Below are 14,577 nucleotides of genomic sequence, written 5' to 3'. Positions count from 1 at the left end.
GTCAGCCTGCCTTTAGTGGCACGGAGCTCATAGGAGCCCGCATCCCGACCCAGGGAGCGGGATGGATTGGACAAAATTGGGAGCAGAAGTGGGCGATAGGAGGCCACGATCCCCTCCAACCGCTTGAAAATTTCCCGCGCGCTGGGCCAGCCTTGGGCACAAACCACACCCCTCTAGGAGTCCCCGCCCCTTACGTTCCCAAGCGCCAACCCGCAGCGAGCCAGGCTCCCGGCCAATCAGAAGAGGACTTAGGCGGGCGCTGCGGTTCAGCAAGCCAACAGGCTGGCGGCCGGAGCAGGGCTTGCCCTGGCGTGTTGCAGCTGCAGGTTCCCTGGACGCCACGTGCTGGCGTGAGAAGACTCGCTGGGCTTTCAGGTGATTTCGGGGACCATGCTGGGGATCGCGGGGTTGGGTAGGCTGGCGCGACGTGGCCCCGGCCGCAGGGCCCCGCGCGGTGTGTCCGCCCCCGGCTTGTGGCGGGGGACGCCCGGCCTGGCCGGCCCGGCTCCCGGGCTCCCCAAAGTGCAGGCCTGGCCCCGGGCGCCGCCTGGCCCCCATCCCGCCCTGCTCGGGGTTCTCGGGCCTGAGTGGGCGGCGCTGGGCGATGGGACTCGGCCTGGTGGGCCTCTGCCCGGCCGCCGCGACCAGTGAGTGACCAATGCCTCAGTCCTTCCCTGGGTGAGGCCGGGCTCCTACACGTCACTCCTCGGAACGCCGGCGCCGGGGGAGATCGTGCAGGGCTCTCCTCTGACTGTTCTCGTCTTGTGAACTTTTTAGTAGCACAGGGGATCTTATCGAGCCAGCTTTTCTCAAATTAGGGCGATTATTAGTATCATGGCAAGGGGGTGAGGCCGCGCACTCTTTGAAATACAGATTCCAGGCCCCGTTTCCCCAAATGGCAGTTACGAAGGTGTGGGGAGTAGGCCTGGAAATCAGCCTTTGAAACAGACTAGGTTGGGGAAGCCCCTAACCTAGTTCAGTGCTGGATTTCATAAACCCTCGTTTTAAGTTAGGAGACAGTGCCTTGGTCCAGTTGATCTAGCTCTTTAGGTCCAGAGCAGGGTCTAGAACTGCCCACCTTCCTGATCAGCCAGCAGGTTGGTGGCCCTGAGGCCACTGGGAATTCTGACTTCGAGGTTCCTTTGGGCCTTTGCCCAAAGGCCTGGTGGCTGCTAATTCAAAGTGCTGGTTCTGGGCTGGAGAGAGATTTGTTTGCCTCACTGAAATACTTTTATTTGAGCAAAACTTCTCCTGAGCTTCCCTGAGCTCCATGTGGGAGCCCAGGATGAGGAAGGTGTCCCCTTGATGATTAATTGTTGATTCTGACGTGTCAGCTAGGTCAGGGCATGTAGAGAACTGCTTTCATCTCTTGCAGCACAGGGCCAGGGCCACAGAGACCTTTTTTCTCAGGGATCCTAATTTCTGGCTTCTTTGAAACCTTGCCAACAGTGTTAGGGAGGCCACCAACCCTTGTCCTGGCCTCAGCTCCTGACCTGTAGGGTCCTTAGCCATCTCAGAGAAGGGGAAGGGCCCTCCTCCCCTACAAAAGTCAGTTATTAATGGGTCTCTGTCTAAGGCCTCCCCATTACTGGGCTGAGACAAATTGAGGTTCTGTATTTGTCAGCCTTAATATGTGACTTGTCAATATGGGGAAGTTGATTACAGTTAAGAGCCCTTTTAAAAAGGAGAAGACTTCTTGGGGAAGGGTTAAGCAAGCAGAGGGAGGATAAGTCAGGATGGGTCACCGTGCCTCCCCCTGGCCCAGGCATCACCAAATGGCAGTTCATCTCCCCTCCTATTTCTCTTAGCCTCTGCTGCTATTGCTCAGATTCGTATGTTCTCCAGGTTTCTTCCTATATGGCAGTTGTGATCCCCCTCACGCTAAAACTCTAGGGAGATTGGTTCCCATCCACCTCTGGATTAAGGCCAAACTTTCACCACTCTCCAGGAACAGTTCTTTCTCACTGTCCACACTGCACCCGTCTCCTCTCCCCTTACCTCCTTGCTTTCCAATTGCTGCACCAAACTCCTTGCTTTCCCACAATGGATGTGCTTTGCCTCCTGGACTTTGTGTCTGTGTTTTTTTCTGTCTGGATGCCCTTCCCTACCTGGGCTCCCTGGTAGACCTTTCTGAAACCCTTCAAAGTGTCCCCTCCACTGCCAGGGCTTTTCTAACCTAGCGCTTCTGCTTTTTAAATACCTGGCCTGGTGACTCAGGCATGGGTCCTTTGTCCATTGCTCCCATCCTGAGCACACTCTTGTAAGTTCCTGACTATCTCTCTTCCGACCAAACCAGAGTTCCCTGAGGATGTGCTCACTTCCAGCACTGTAGTCCCCACAGTCTGGCAGATAGCAGGCCTGGTGTCAGCTTCTGGAGAGGATCCGCTCCATGCCAGGTTCCGGGCTGGCTGTAGGGGAAGGGACAGAGACAAACAAAGCTCTCTACCTGCCTTCATAGTGCTCTGAGGTAGGCTGTATGTAACTGTTGACTTTGAAGAGTGCAGTAAATTCTCTGATTGTGCTGCCAGAGCAGAGAGGGGTGAACTTCTTTGCTCCCCAGTTAGACTGTAATTGTCCGGGGTCAGGGCTACTGTGCCATGTTTCAGTGACCTCCCTAGGTGCCTTTGGGGCTCCCTCGCTTGACCCGCCGAGACCAGTATAGGGATACCACCTTGGGGTAGGAAAAGCCACCAGAGTGTGATGGGCTTCCCAGAGTGCAGGCAGAAGGTGGAGTGGTAAAAAGCGGACAGGGGCAGTTCCTCCAGCCAGGCCTACCTTGTGCCTTACGCCCAAATGGCATCAGGCTGAAGGTGGGCCCCTCCTCCTCAGCCCTGGGGTACTTTTTTCAGGCCTTTGCCCCTAACATGTCCACTGATTCCTCTCACTTCTACCTGGAGGGCTACTGTTCCACGTTCATGCAGACTTAACCTCTTCAGCCTGTCCTGCTTCCCTGGCACTTCTCACGCAGCCCTTCACACGCCTTCTGCTCTGTTTCTGTCTCTGCAGTGAGACTCAACTCTTGGAGTCCAGGATCTTTCTTTGTAACTCTCTGCCCAGCTCTTGCCACAATTGGGAACCCAGAGGCCTCAGTGTGACATTAGCCTGTGCAACCCGGAGGATTGTTCCAGAAGGGCTTCCTGGAGGATGTAGAAAGGGTAGGGGGGATGTGAGTGGGAAGGGAGGCAGGAGGAAGGCCTGTGGGTTGGGAGTCCAGGCTGAGGCAGCTCTGGCCTGGGAAGAACTGGTTACCAACCATGAGCAGGGGTCTTCACCTCTGGGGGAAAGGGAGCATATAATACATGCCAGGAGGGAATTCCCCTGTGGTCCAGTGGTTAGGACTCGGCGCTTCCACTGCTGTGGCCTGGGTTCAATCCCTGGTTGGGGAACGAAGATCCTGCAAGCCAGGTGGCCATAAATGAATGAATGGATGGATGGATGGATGGATGGCCCGGATTCAATCCCTGGTTGGGGAACTAAGGTCCTGTAAGCCACATGACCAAAAATGAGTGAATGAATGAATGAATAAATAAATAAAATAAAATAAAAAAGCAAATTATTAAAAAGGCAAAAGGGACTTCCCTGGCAGTCCAGTGGTTAAGATTCCGTGCTTCCAATGCAGAGTGTACGGGTTCGATCCCTGGTTGGGGAACTGAGATCCCACATGCCGCTCAGCCAAAATAAATAAATAAATAAAAGGCAAACAATAAAAAGATAAAGTCCTTTAAATATATATATATGTATATGCAGGGAGCATATAATATATGCAGTTTAATGGGGATTTGGCCACAATTCAAATATACACTAACCAAGGGAAACTTGGGACATGACACTCCTGACTCCACAGAAAATCCCTTTGTTCCTATTAAGAATAGTTGATTCAGGAGTTAAGGATGAGCAGCTAAATTTTATCCAGATGTACTAGGAAATAGCATTTTCATGAATACAGATGCAACTAAAATTGGTCACCTATAAAGATTTTAAAGGCTACATCAAGGTATATAGTCTTGACTAAAGACAGATTAATGAACCAAATGACTAATAATTAGTATTCTTAATAATAGGGTGGGGGAGGGAAGGATTGGGAGTTTGGGATTAGTAGATGCAAACTATTTTGTATAGCATGGATAAACAACAAGGTCCTACTGTATAGCACAGGGAAAGATATTCAATTTCCTGTGATAAACCATAATGGAAAAGACTGTGAAAAAGAATGTATATATACATGTAACTGAGTCCCTTTGCTGTACAGCAGAAATTAACAACATTGTAAATAAACTATACTTCAATAGAATTAAAAAAAATAAAGCATAATTTTAAAAAATATATGCAGATTCTAGCACACATGGATCGTGCCTTTTTCTCTTCACAAGGGAAGGGTAGTAGGGCCATTTTACACGCAAAGAACCTGAAGTTCAATAGTTAGGTAACTTATACAGAGCTGAGTTACCCTGCTCTGTCTATTTCAAAGCGCTGGTTTTCTGGTGTGTTCAAAACATACTGGCTGACTTAGTACAGCAAACAAGATGAGGTTTTCCAGGCTACATCCTTCACTGTTGGGAAGATGCCGGACTTATTGCATGGGATTTGCAAACCCATGTGAACAACAAATATTTCCTGTGGCAGTGGTGTGTGACAGCATTTCTTTACAACCCAGCGTTCAGGGATGGAGAGCTTGTGGGAGGTACCACAGGAATCTGCAGCACTATAGGTCAGGGCTTTTTCTGTTTCTCTTTTAGAGTTGAGCTGGTTAACCAGCACACCAGTGCCTGTAGGCTTCAGTGATTAAACTACATGTCCAACTGTATTTAAATGTTTGTAGACAGTGTTGTGATGAGTGAATTAGAAGAAAGGCATTTAATAGATTACATCATTTTAGTTAACCCATACCAATAAAATACAACTATTGTGGCCTTCCTGTGAAATATTTTCTCCAGGTTTTGCTGTGGGTCTTGCGTTCACATTTCATAAGGTTTTTGTTTTTGTTTTAAATAGGATATCATATATATGCCATTTCTGTAACCTTTATTTTCTCATAGCCATACCTCTAAAATGTTTTGATGCTAATGGTATTGGAGGTAAGCTATGGCTTGGAGGTTGAGAGCATGGATTCTGGGTTCACATCAGCCTTTGTCTATGTATTAATAGGGCAAGTTACTTAACCTCTATGCCTCAGTTTTTGTACCTGTAATATGAGGATAATAATGCTTTGTTCAAGTTGTTGGGAAGATTGAGTGATTCCATGTAAAGTACTTAAAACAGTGGTTTTGCAGGTGGTATCGATTGTATGAGTGTAATTACTATTAACATAGGTCCTTGACTCCACCTGGGATGCTGAGACAAAGTGTAGGGCTCTGGGGCGGCCTGGCAGTAGAGCACTGCAGGGAGGGAGGAAGAGAGATGGAGGGGCAGGGCTGGCCTGGGACACTCCTCACCCAGCCCCTCTGCCCTATGTGTTCTCTCCCCAGGCTGCTACTCTGTAGGCAGATTACCTCCCAGACCTCCCTTGCCCTGAGTGGTGAGCTGATTGGGATGGTGGCCCGGGAAGCTTCTGAGTCTGCCCAGTGCCTGTGCCCTTCCCTGGCCAGCCTGAATGCCAAGGATGTGCTTCGGAAGAAACACAAGAGGAAGAGCCGACAGCACCAGCGGTTTATGGCCCGGAAGGCCTTGCTGCAGGAGTATGGGTTGCGGACCACACCCCCGGAGCCAGGATCCTCCCCAGGCACCGAAGCCGCCAGCAGTGTGAGGCAGCGTCCAAGGGCTGAATCTGGAGGTGCCCAAGGCAGCAGAAAGCCCACCCCCAGAGAATCTGCTGGGCCCTTGCCCAGCAAGTGCGTGGCTATCGACTGTGAGATGGTGGGCACGGGACCGCGAGGGCGGGTGAGTGAGCTGGCCCGCTGCTCCGTGGTGAGTTACCACGGCGAGGTCCTCTACGACAAGTACATCCAGCCTGAGATGCCCATCGTGGACTACCGCACTCGCTGGAGCGGCATCACCAGGCAGCACATGCGCAAGGCCATCCCCTTCCAGGTGGCCCAGAAAGAGGTGAGGGCAGGGCTGGGGGCTTGGGGACAGTGTGATGGGCTGGGAAGAGCAGCCCCGGGCCTGAGTCAACACTTAGCCACTAGAAGCGAGAGACCATTGGGAAGTTACTTAACTTCTCCAAACAGTGGGTTTCCTCTCCATAGAAAAGGGTGAATAGAAATCCTTCCCTACCTGCGTGGAAGGGGTGCTGGGGTATCCCACGTGATAGTGTTTATGGAGAGGCCGTGCCAGCTGTAAGATGCGAAACAGCTTCTTTTCTGTTATGAAAGCACTATGTGTCTGCCTAAAATTTGTAAGGCCCACAGTGCTGTCACCTTCAGGTGTTAAATGTTTTGGTATTTTTTTAATGTTAGTTTTTCATTGCTTTGAAAAAAATTAGTGTTGGGACCACACTGACATGCCAGGAATTCCTAAACGTCCTCGAGCATAGGAAACACCTTAATCCTTATAAATGATCTTGAATCCTTGTCCTCGGATCCCTCCATAGAGATTCTGATCCTGCAGGTCTCTAGGCCTTGGGAGGGCTCTGATGTGTGTGTTCCTAAAAACTGTCATGCTGTGTAAACTTGCACGATAAAAACCCCAGAGCTGATGGGGAAAAGGGGTTAGGGACACAATGCCCAAAAAACTTCATTAATGACACCCCAAAAATAAAAAGATAGAAACCTAATAACAGTGGGAGCACAGTTTTGCACAGGTTGAGTGGTTGAGAAATGCGTAAGTACAGCACTCTGCCTTGAAAGACCTGGGGCACTCGGGGAAGTGGGTGTCAGGGGGGTGGCGGCTCGCACTGTGGGAGGGGTTGAGAGAATTACCTGAAGTCAGGAAGTGGGAAGCCAGGTGCGGGCAGCACGCTGGTGAACTGTGCTGGCTGGTAGACATGCAAGGCGTGGATGCTTTCTGGATTCCCCAGTGGCTCTGCTCAGCTAGGTGAGGTTTCTGCATTCACTTTCGTCCTTCTGTTTCTCAAGGGCGAAATTTGCATTATTCTCAAGTCACATCCTAATATATCAACCGTGTTGGAACATTTTTCATTTTCAAACCAAGCGTTGTAGCAGAACTACTTAACATTTCTGGTTTATTCTTGGGATGAGGTGCATTTAGGAAATACTAATATAAGTCATCTTGTGTCTTCCTTTTTCACATAAGATAGATGCTAAGGATTTCTTTCAAAAGGTTATTAATCAAGCAGGTTGATCAGGAATAGAAGCAGCAGGAAGGGAGGTAGGTGGTGAACCCTCCAGCTCCCTGTTGCTTCCCTCAGCCTGCCAAGAGCTGGACCACATTGGATCTGCCTGGACTTGGAGCCAGTGTGGAGTGTGCTGGGTGCCTTCCCACCACGTGGCTTGTGTTGGGGTGTGTGTGTGTGTGTGTGTGTGTGTTATGGGGGGGTGGTGACTAGAGTGGGGTGGCCCGTCACTACCACTAAAGTCTAAATGCACCTTATCCATATGCCGTGAAGGCTGAGTTTAGCGATAAACCATGCGTCACCAGCAGAGGCAGCTGTGGGAGGCTGGTGGCGGGTGATAAGGAGATGTCCATGGCCCCGGACATGGCCTCCCTAGGGCCTGAGGACGGCGGGAGGCAGGAAAGAGAAGCACGCATTGTGTAGCTGGTGAGAGCTGAGCCAGAGAGCATGTTTTGAGGGTGAGAAGTGGGAGTCCTGTACAGCAGAGGGGCAAAGGGATAGAATCCTGAAGATAAGGACCGTTCCATTAATGCTGTAAAAGCTGCCATTGGTGATACGTCTCCAGTGCCTGGCACAGTTCTGGGACTTCACCCTGACACCCTCCTGTGTGCTGAGCTGGCACAGAGCATCACTAGTCCAGGCAGACATGGTTCCTGCGTGTTACCATGAGCTCACAGTGGGGGGCAGCCGGACAGGCCACGCGGAGCTGAATGTGTGCTTAGAAAATGTGGTGAATCCCCCGAAGGAGAGAACAGCGGGGGTCCTGATGGCGTTGGGGGAGGCCTGCTGATGTGTAAGCTGAGACCTGCCATGAGAGGAGTTGGTGGGGGTGGGGGGTGCCGGGGGGCTGGCGAGGTCTTCCGGGCTGAGAGAGAAGAGCCTGTGCTGGCAGGAAAGAGTGCTTGTATGGGGTCACTTACCCATCCAAGAGCCCCTTACTGCTCACTACCACCCCACCAATGCCGTTGCCAGCTTTCCTGTTTTGCAGATGTGCGGGAAGCTTAAACGGCCCCCTGATTATAGCAAGTAGTGAGTAGAGGGTCTGGATTCAAGCTCGGGGCAACTTGGTTGACAGTGGAGCCCGTGGTCGCCTCTCTGCGCTGCCTCACTCCAGAGGGGTCCCCGCGCCCACTGGTCAGGATGTCAGGATGTGTCTTGTGCCCGCCTGACAGTGGGGCCTTCCCGACTCCTCCTCTGTTCACAGATCCTCAAGCTCCTGAAGGGCAAGGTGTTGGTGGGGCACGCCCTGCACAATGACTTCCAGGCCCTCAAGTACATCCACCCTCGGGGCCAGACCCGGGACACCACTTATGTCCCCAGCCTCCTCAGCCAGCCCAGCCTCCACGCCCGGACCCGCGTCTCTCTTAAGGACCTGGCCCTGCAGCTGCTGCACAAGAAAATCCAGGTGCGTGGTGCAGGGGGGCTGGGGGAGTGAGAGGGCCTGGCCTCCATGCTGGCCTGGCCACGGACAGGCCATGGGCTGTGCCTCTAGCCTGCCAGTCCCAGTCCTGGGGCTCCCGCATGTCCACACAGCCCTGGGTTTTTTCTCTCCGTCGCCCTCCTTCCCCAGTGCTTTGTGACAGCCAGCCACACCCTCTGGGCTGCTGTCTTTCAGATCTGTCTCCCACCTAGTTCCTGGCTCTGTCCCCACGCTTGCATGTAGAACCCCATCTCCTGCAGCCTTCGGTCAGGGGCAGCTGATCACTCTTGCTCCTGCTGTGCTTCACATTCATAATTCCATCTGCTCCTCAAGGCTTTGAAGCAGGGATTTTTTTTTTTAAATAAATTTACTTATTTTATTTATTTATTTTAGGCTGCATTGGGTCTTCGTTGCTGGGCGCAGGCTTTCTCTAGCTGCAGAGAGCAGGGACTACTCTTCGTTGCGGTGCGCGGGCTTCTCATCGCGGTGGCTTCTCTTGTGGAGCACAGGCTCTAGGCACACAGGCTTCAGTAGTTGTGGCACACAGGCTCAGTAGTTGTGGCTCGCGGGATCTAGAGCTCAGGCTCAGTAGTTGTGGCGCACGGGCTTAGTTGCTCCGCGGCATGTGGGAATCTTCCCTGACCAGGGCTTGAACCCGTGTTCCCTGTGTTAGCAGGCGGATTCTTAACCACTGTGCCACCAGGGAAGCCCTGAAGCTGGGATTTTTAACCGGGTTTTCTATTTGAGGAAACAGGCTTCAAGAAGCTAGGCTTGTGGTACAGCTGGGATTCTAGCGCTTGTCTGTGTGACTAGGACCCATGCCCTTCTCGCTGTACCAGGCTGCACACCCGCATTCTGAGAGTATGCATCTCTGGGCCAGGACCCAGCCCGGGCCGCTGGGCTCCCACCAGGACTGCAGGCAGTGATGCGTGGGCTCTCGTCCGCAGGTGGGCCAGCACGGGCACTCATCGGTGGAAGACGCCGTGACGGCCATGGAGCTCTACCGGCTGGTGGAGGTGAAGTGGGAACAGCAGGAGGCCAGCAGCCTCCAACCCCACCCTGAGGACAGAGAGCCCGACAGCAGCACAGACATGGAGCAGTATATGGAGGACCAGTACTGGCCGGAGGACCTGGCCCAGGGCACCAGCAGAGGAACAGGAGAGGCACCGGGCAGAACGGAGTGAGGGAGGGGAAGCTCCACTGGAGAGCGGGGACCAGGAGAGTGGCTGGGGCCGGATGCCACCAGTGTCCCCCAGGGCCTAAAGTGTTGGGACCATCTGCCCACAGCACAGTCCCCGATTCTGTGGTTTTGCTGATGGCACTTTATAGGCACCATGAAAATGGCGGGTGGGCTATAGCTGCTTGAGCCTAGCAGGAGTAGGGGATGCGCCGGCAGACTCCCCACCCCCAGGCTGTGCTCTCTAAAGGGATGATCTCTCCCTCCTTGGGGGTGGGTGGGGTGGGTGTCCCTCTTCAAGAATTCCCTTGTCTCGCCCCAGTGACCTGGGGTAAAGCTCTCTTCCTGTTGTCACCATCTACCTCTTCCTCCACAGTCATTTTCAGGAGAATAACTATGCCCTGAAGCTACAGAGTTAAGGCCACTCCAGGGTCATTTTGTCCCTTTCTCTCAGAACTGGAACCCTGGCTGTAGCCATCGTAGGAGCTGCCAGGCTACAATGGAATAGCAGAGACCTCAGCTCGTGGGGAGCTGGGTCTTCACTTGCTCGCCACCAGAACTCACCAGGCACTATTCTGGGAGGAGGGAAGGCAGATGAGCTTTGGGTGGAGACTCGCATATGTATTTTGACCCAAGTCAGGCATTCCTCCTGCCCACCCAGCGCTAGGCTCTCTTAAGCAAAAGTCTGAGAAACAAGACAGCGGTTTGAATTCTGGGACCCCTGTGCAGAATTGCCCACAGGGATCTTTATTTATTGAGAGCCAGGCCACGGGTCTGTAGGGGAGCAGAGGGCGGGTCCACTGGGGCCGGGCCGGGCATTGACAGCTGTGCAGCTGTTGCACTCGGGTGGGTGTCCCCAATCACTGGTGGTTGGGTTTTCTCCAGATTTCTAAAAATGTTCTGTGTCAGGATTCATCCCCTACCCCTCTTTCCTTGTTTCCTAAGGGGCAGTTTGGGGGTATTGGGGTAACCCGGAGCTCAGGTCACACAGAACCTTTGAGCCCCATCTTTGTTCACTACTCAATAGCTTTGAGACTCAGGCAAGTGTGTGACTTCACTCTTGAGTCTGTTCCCTCATCTGTAAAATGGGGATAATAACAACACCTACCTCACAGGTTGTTAGGAGGATGAAGTGCTGAGTGCTTGGCCCAGTGCCTGGCGCCTAGTAAGCTGGACCGGCTGTGTTTTCTTTAAGGATCAGTGTTGGGCTTTCCGGGTAACACCTGAACACGCCCTCAGGTTGAGTGGCTTTGACCCAGACAGGACTGTCCTCGTGGCTGTTCCAGCAGGTGGGGCACAGGCTGCTGAGGACAACTTAGAGGTTCCGGGCTCTCACCGTTCCCCGTGATGCTTGGATTTCACGTCAGTCTGAGCAAAGCAGCAGGGCCAGGAAGGGAGAGACACTGAAACCACGCAACTGCAAAAGCAGGGCCGCAGATTGCTCTGGGAGCTGGCTGAGTCACTGACCACGCCTCGCCTGGCTCCAGGACTTTGTTCTAGGTTCCTTAAACATCTGTAGCTGACGCCACACTCACAGTTGAGAAGTAGCTTTGGTTCTTTGGTCTGTGGGTTGAGGAAGGATGGAACTGCTAGCAGTGGGGAGATGTACTGGGTTTAAAATCAGCTTTGTTGTAAAACCTGGAAAAAAACTCAATTAGAAAGTGGGTGAAGTGGCCTTTTCTTTGAATTCTTCAGCTAGGGTGGGAGAGTGGCTTGGGGGAGGGATGGTGGTGATGCTGGGGCGCTGAGTCTTGCTGGCTGCTTTGACCTTTGAGGTGGGCGGCTTTCAAGATGATGCTTTGGGATGTAGCAAGAAAATACTACAGAATTTATAGTTTATTATTTTTTTCCTTTATTTTTTTTAACATCTTTATTGGAGTATGATTGCTTTACAATGGTGTGTTAGTTTCTGCTTTATAACAAAGTGAATCAGCTATACATATACATATATCCCCATATCTCCTTCCTCTTGCGTCTCCCTGCCACCCTCCCTATGCCACCCCTCTAGGTGGTCACAAAGCACGGAGCTGATCTCCCTGTGCTATGTGGCTGCTTCCCACTATAGTTTATTTTTGAAAATCTTATAACTGCCCTAGTATAGAGCACAAGTTTATTAAACTTCTTTCTCTTTGAAGGTACATACTCACTTTTTTTATTTTTAAAAACTTTTTTTAGTTTTAAATATAAAATACACAATATAAAATTTACCATCTTAGCCATTTTTAAGGGTAGAGTTAAGTAGTGTTAAATATATTCACAATGTTGTGCAACCTGCCTCCAGAACTGTATTATTTTGCAAAACTGAAACTCTATACTCATTAAACAATAGCTCCTCATTCCCTCCTTCTTCCAACGGCAACTACCGTTCTTTCTGTTTTTATGAATTTGATTAGGTACCTCATGTAAGTGGAATCCTACAGTATTTGCCTTTTTGTGTCTGGCTTATTTCACTTAACATAATGTCCTCAGAGTTTGTCCCCGAGGTTGTAGTATGTGTCAGAATTTCCTTCCATTTTAAGGCTAAATAATAATTCATTTGTATGTATATGACACCTTTTGTTCATTCATCCATCCATACATCAACAGACATTTGGGTTACTTCTCCCTCTTGGTTATTGTGAGTAATGCTGCTATGTCTAATTGTGTTTGTTTATTTATTTATTTTTGGCCGCACCGTGGCTTGCAGGATCTTAGTTTCCCCCGACCAGGGATTGAACTCCGGCCCACAACAGTGAAAGCTCAAGTCCTAACCACTGGACTGCCAGGGAATTCCCTGTGTTTCATTTTTTTGAGGAATCTCTATACTGTTTTACACAGTGGCTGCACCATTTTACATTCCCACCAACAGTGCACAAAGGTTCTAATTTCTCCATATCCTCACTGACACTTGTTATTTGTGGTCTTTTTGATAATAGTCATCCTGACAGGTGTGAGGTGATATACCTCGTTGTGGTTTTGATTTGCATTTCCCTGATGATTAGTAATGTTGAGTATCTTTTCACATATTTATTGGTATATAGTTTATTTTTAACACATTCTTTTTTATGTTTTAAAAAATGTATCCCAGGGCTTCCCTGGTGGCTCAGTGGTTGAGAGTCCGCCTGCCGATGCAGGGGACACGGGTTCGTGCCCCGGTCCAGGAGGATCCCGCGTGCCGCGGAGCGGCTGGGCCCGTGAGCCATGGCCGCTGAGCCTGTGCGTCCGGAGCCTGTGCTCCGCGACGGGAGAGGCCACAACAGTGAAAGGCCCGCGTATCGCAAAAAAAAAAAAAAAAAAAAATGTATCCCAGGGACTTCCCTGGTGGTCCAGTGGTTAAGAATCCTTCCAATGCAGGGGACACGGGTTCAATCCCTGGTTGGGGAACTAAGATCCCACATGCCGCAGGGCAACTAAGCCCACGCGCTGCCACTACTGAGCCCGCACACCTCATGTAAGATCCCGTGTGCTGCAACTAAGACCCGACACAGCCACAAAAACAAAACAAAACAAAACAGTATTCCATAGCACAGTTTGACATGTTTTAAGTTGAACCACATTAAATTGCCGATATTTGACTGAGGTGTTTCCATCTGTGGTATATAATTTAGAAATTCACATACACATTTTAGGGGTACGTGACCAGCTGAGGTTGGAGACAGTTGAGCTGGATTTCAAAGGGCAGGTTGCCTGTAGGGAGAGGTATCTGACCCACCGTTATGATTCATCCACTCGGCCTGTGTCCTATGCTGGGGGTTCAGAGAAGGCCATACAGTGGCAGCCTTTAACCTGCTACAGGCACTGCAGGTGGGCCAACTGGCAGGATGCGTGTCTTGTAAGGCTGAGAGGTTTGCCCTGAATGACTCACTTTCTCCCTTACCCAAGGAAATTTGTGGATTGGTCTGGCCAATGAGTGACACCAGTTAAACCTGGGAAGCATCCCCACTAGGAAATCCCCATCCCATCCCCCTGGCTGGGGTCAGGGATTCCTCTCCTAGGCTGTTACTCGCCAATGTTTGTGTCCAACCTCAGAGCGCACAATACATTTGAAAAAATTCAGTGTGATCCAGGCAGGGTTCCAGGTGCAAGTGCGAGGGGGAACAGTAAGTGAACAAGTCCAATATGTGGTATCTCAGATGGCATCAATTCTTATAGAAGAAACCTGGGAAGGGGATGAGGGTGTAGATTTAAATAGAGGCCAAGAAAGGCCTTGGTGGGAGACCTGAGGGAAAGGGAGAAAACTGGATAGATAACCTGGAGGAAGAGCTTTCCAGACTGGCACAGCAAATGCCCAGGCTCTGGGGACAGAGAAGAAGCCAGTGTGCAGGAAGGAGGTGAGAAGGGGGTGCTAATTGAAGGTGTGGGACAGGGGCTGACCTTGTAGCACGACTGTACATCTCCTTGACCTGAAGGTGCAGACCTGATTATACCCCTGCTAACCCTAGGGCTTAGCACGTGATAAATGAATTATGGAATGACTGATCTCTTCTGAAGGAGTCAACATGTGAACACACGGAAGGCCATCAATTTAGGTCAAAACCTAAAAAAGAGTCTTAGATTGGATAGTGGTGCAAGATGAGATTGGAAAGGCAGGTGGGACAGATGTAAGAGGGTCTTGGGGACTGCGTGGGAGTTGAGGTTTATTTTTTTTTGAACAGCAGGAAATCACTAGGTTCTTGAGCAAAGTACCATGACAGTGTAAGAGATTCGATTTTGGAGAACTTAAATCTGGTAAGATTTGAAGGATAATTTAGAGCAGGGCGTGAAGATGGA

General features: G+C 50.9%; 1 protein-coding gene across 1 annotated transcript; it reads left to right on the top strand.

Annotated features, from left to right (window-relative positions):
• Positions 1-291: 291 nt before the first annotated feature.
• AEN (apoptosis enhancing nuclease) lies at positions 292-12,460 on the top strand. Its single transcript, XM_079913882.1, has 4 exons — positions 292-375; positions 5,466-6,042; positions 8,436-8,636; positions 9,599-12,460. Exons 2-4 carry the CDS (start codon positions 5,530-5,532, stop codon positions 9,833-9,835), a joined length of 951 nt encoding a protein of 316 aa, XP_079770008.1. The 5' UTR covers positions 292-375; positions 5,466-5,529; the 3' UTR covers positions 9,836-12,460.
• Positions 12,461-14,577: the final 2,117 nt, after the last annotated feature.

The sequence above is a fragment of the Stenella coeruleoalba genome, assembly GCF_951394435.1.
Source record: "Stenella coeruleoalba genome assembly, chromosome: 2".
Lineage (NCBI taxonomy): Eukaryota > Metazoa > Chordata > Mammalia > Artiodactyla > Delphinidae > Stenella > Stenella coeruleoalba.
Note: the sequence above shows the minus strand (reverse complement) of the source record. Positions and strands in the feature narration are given on the sequence as shown.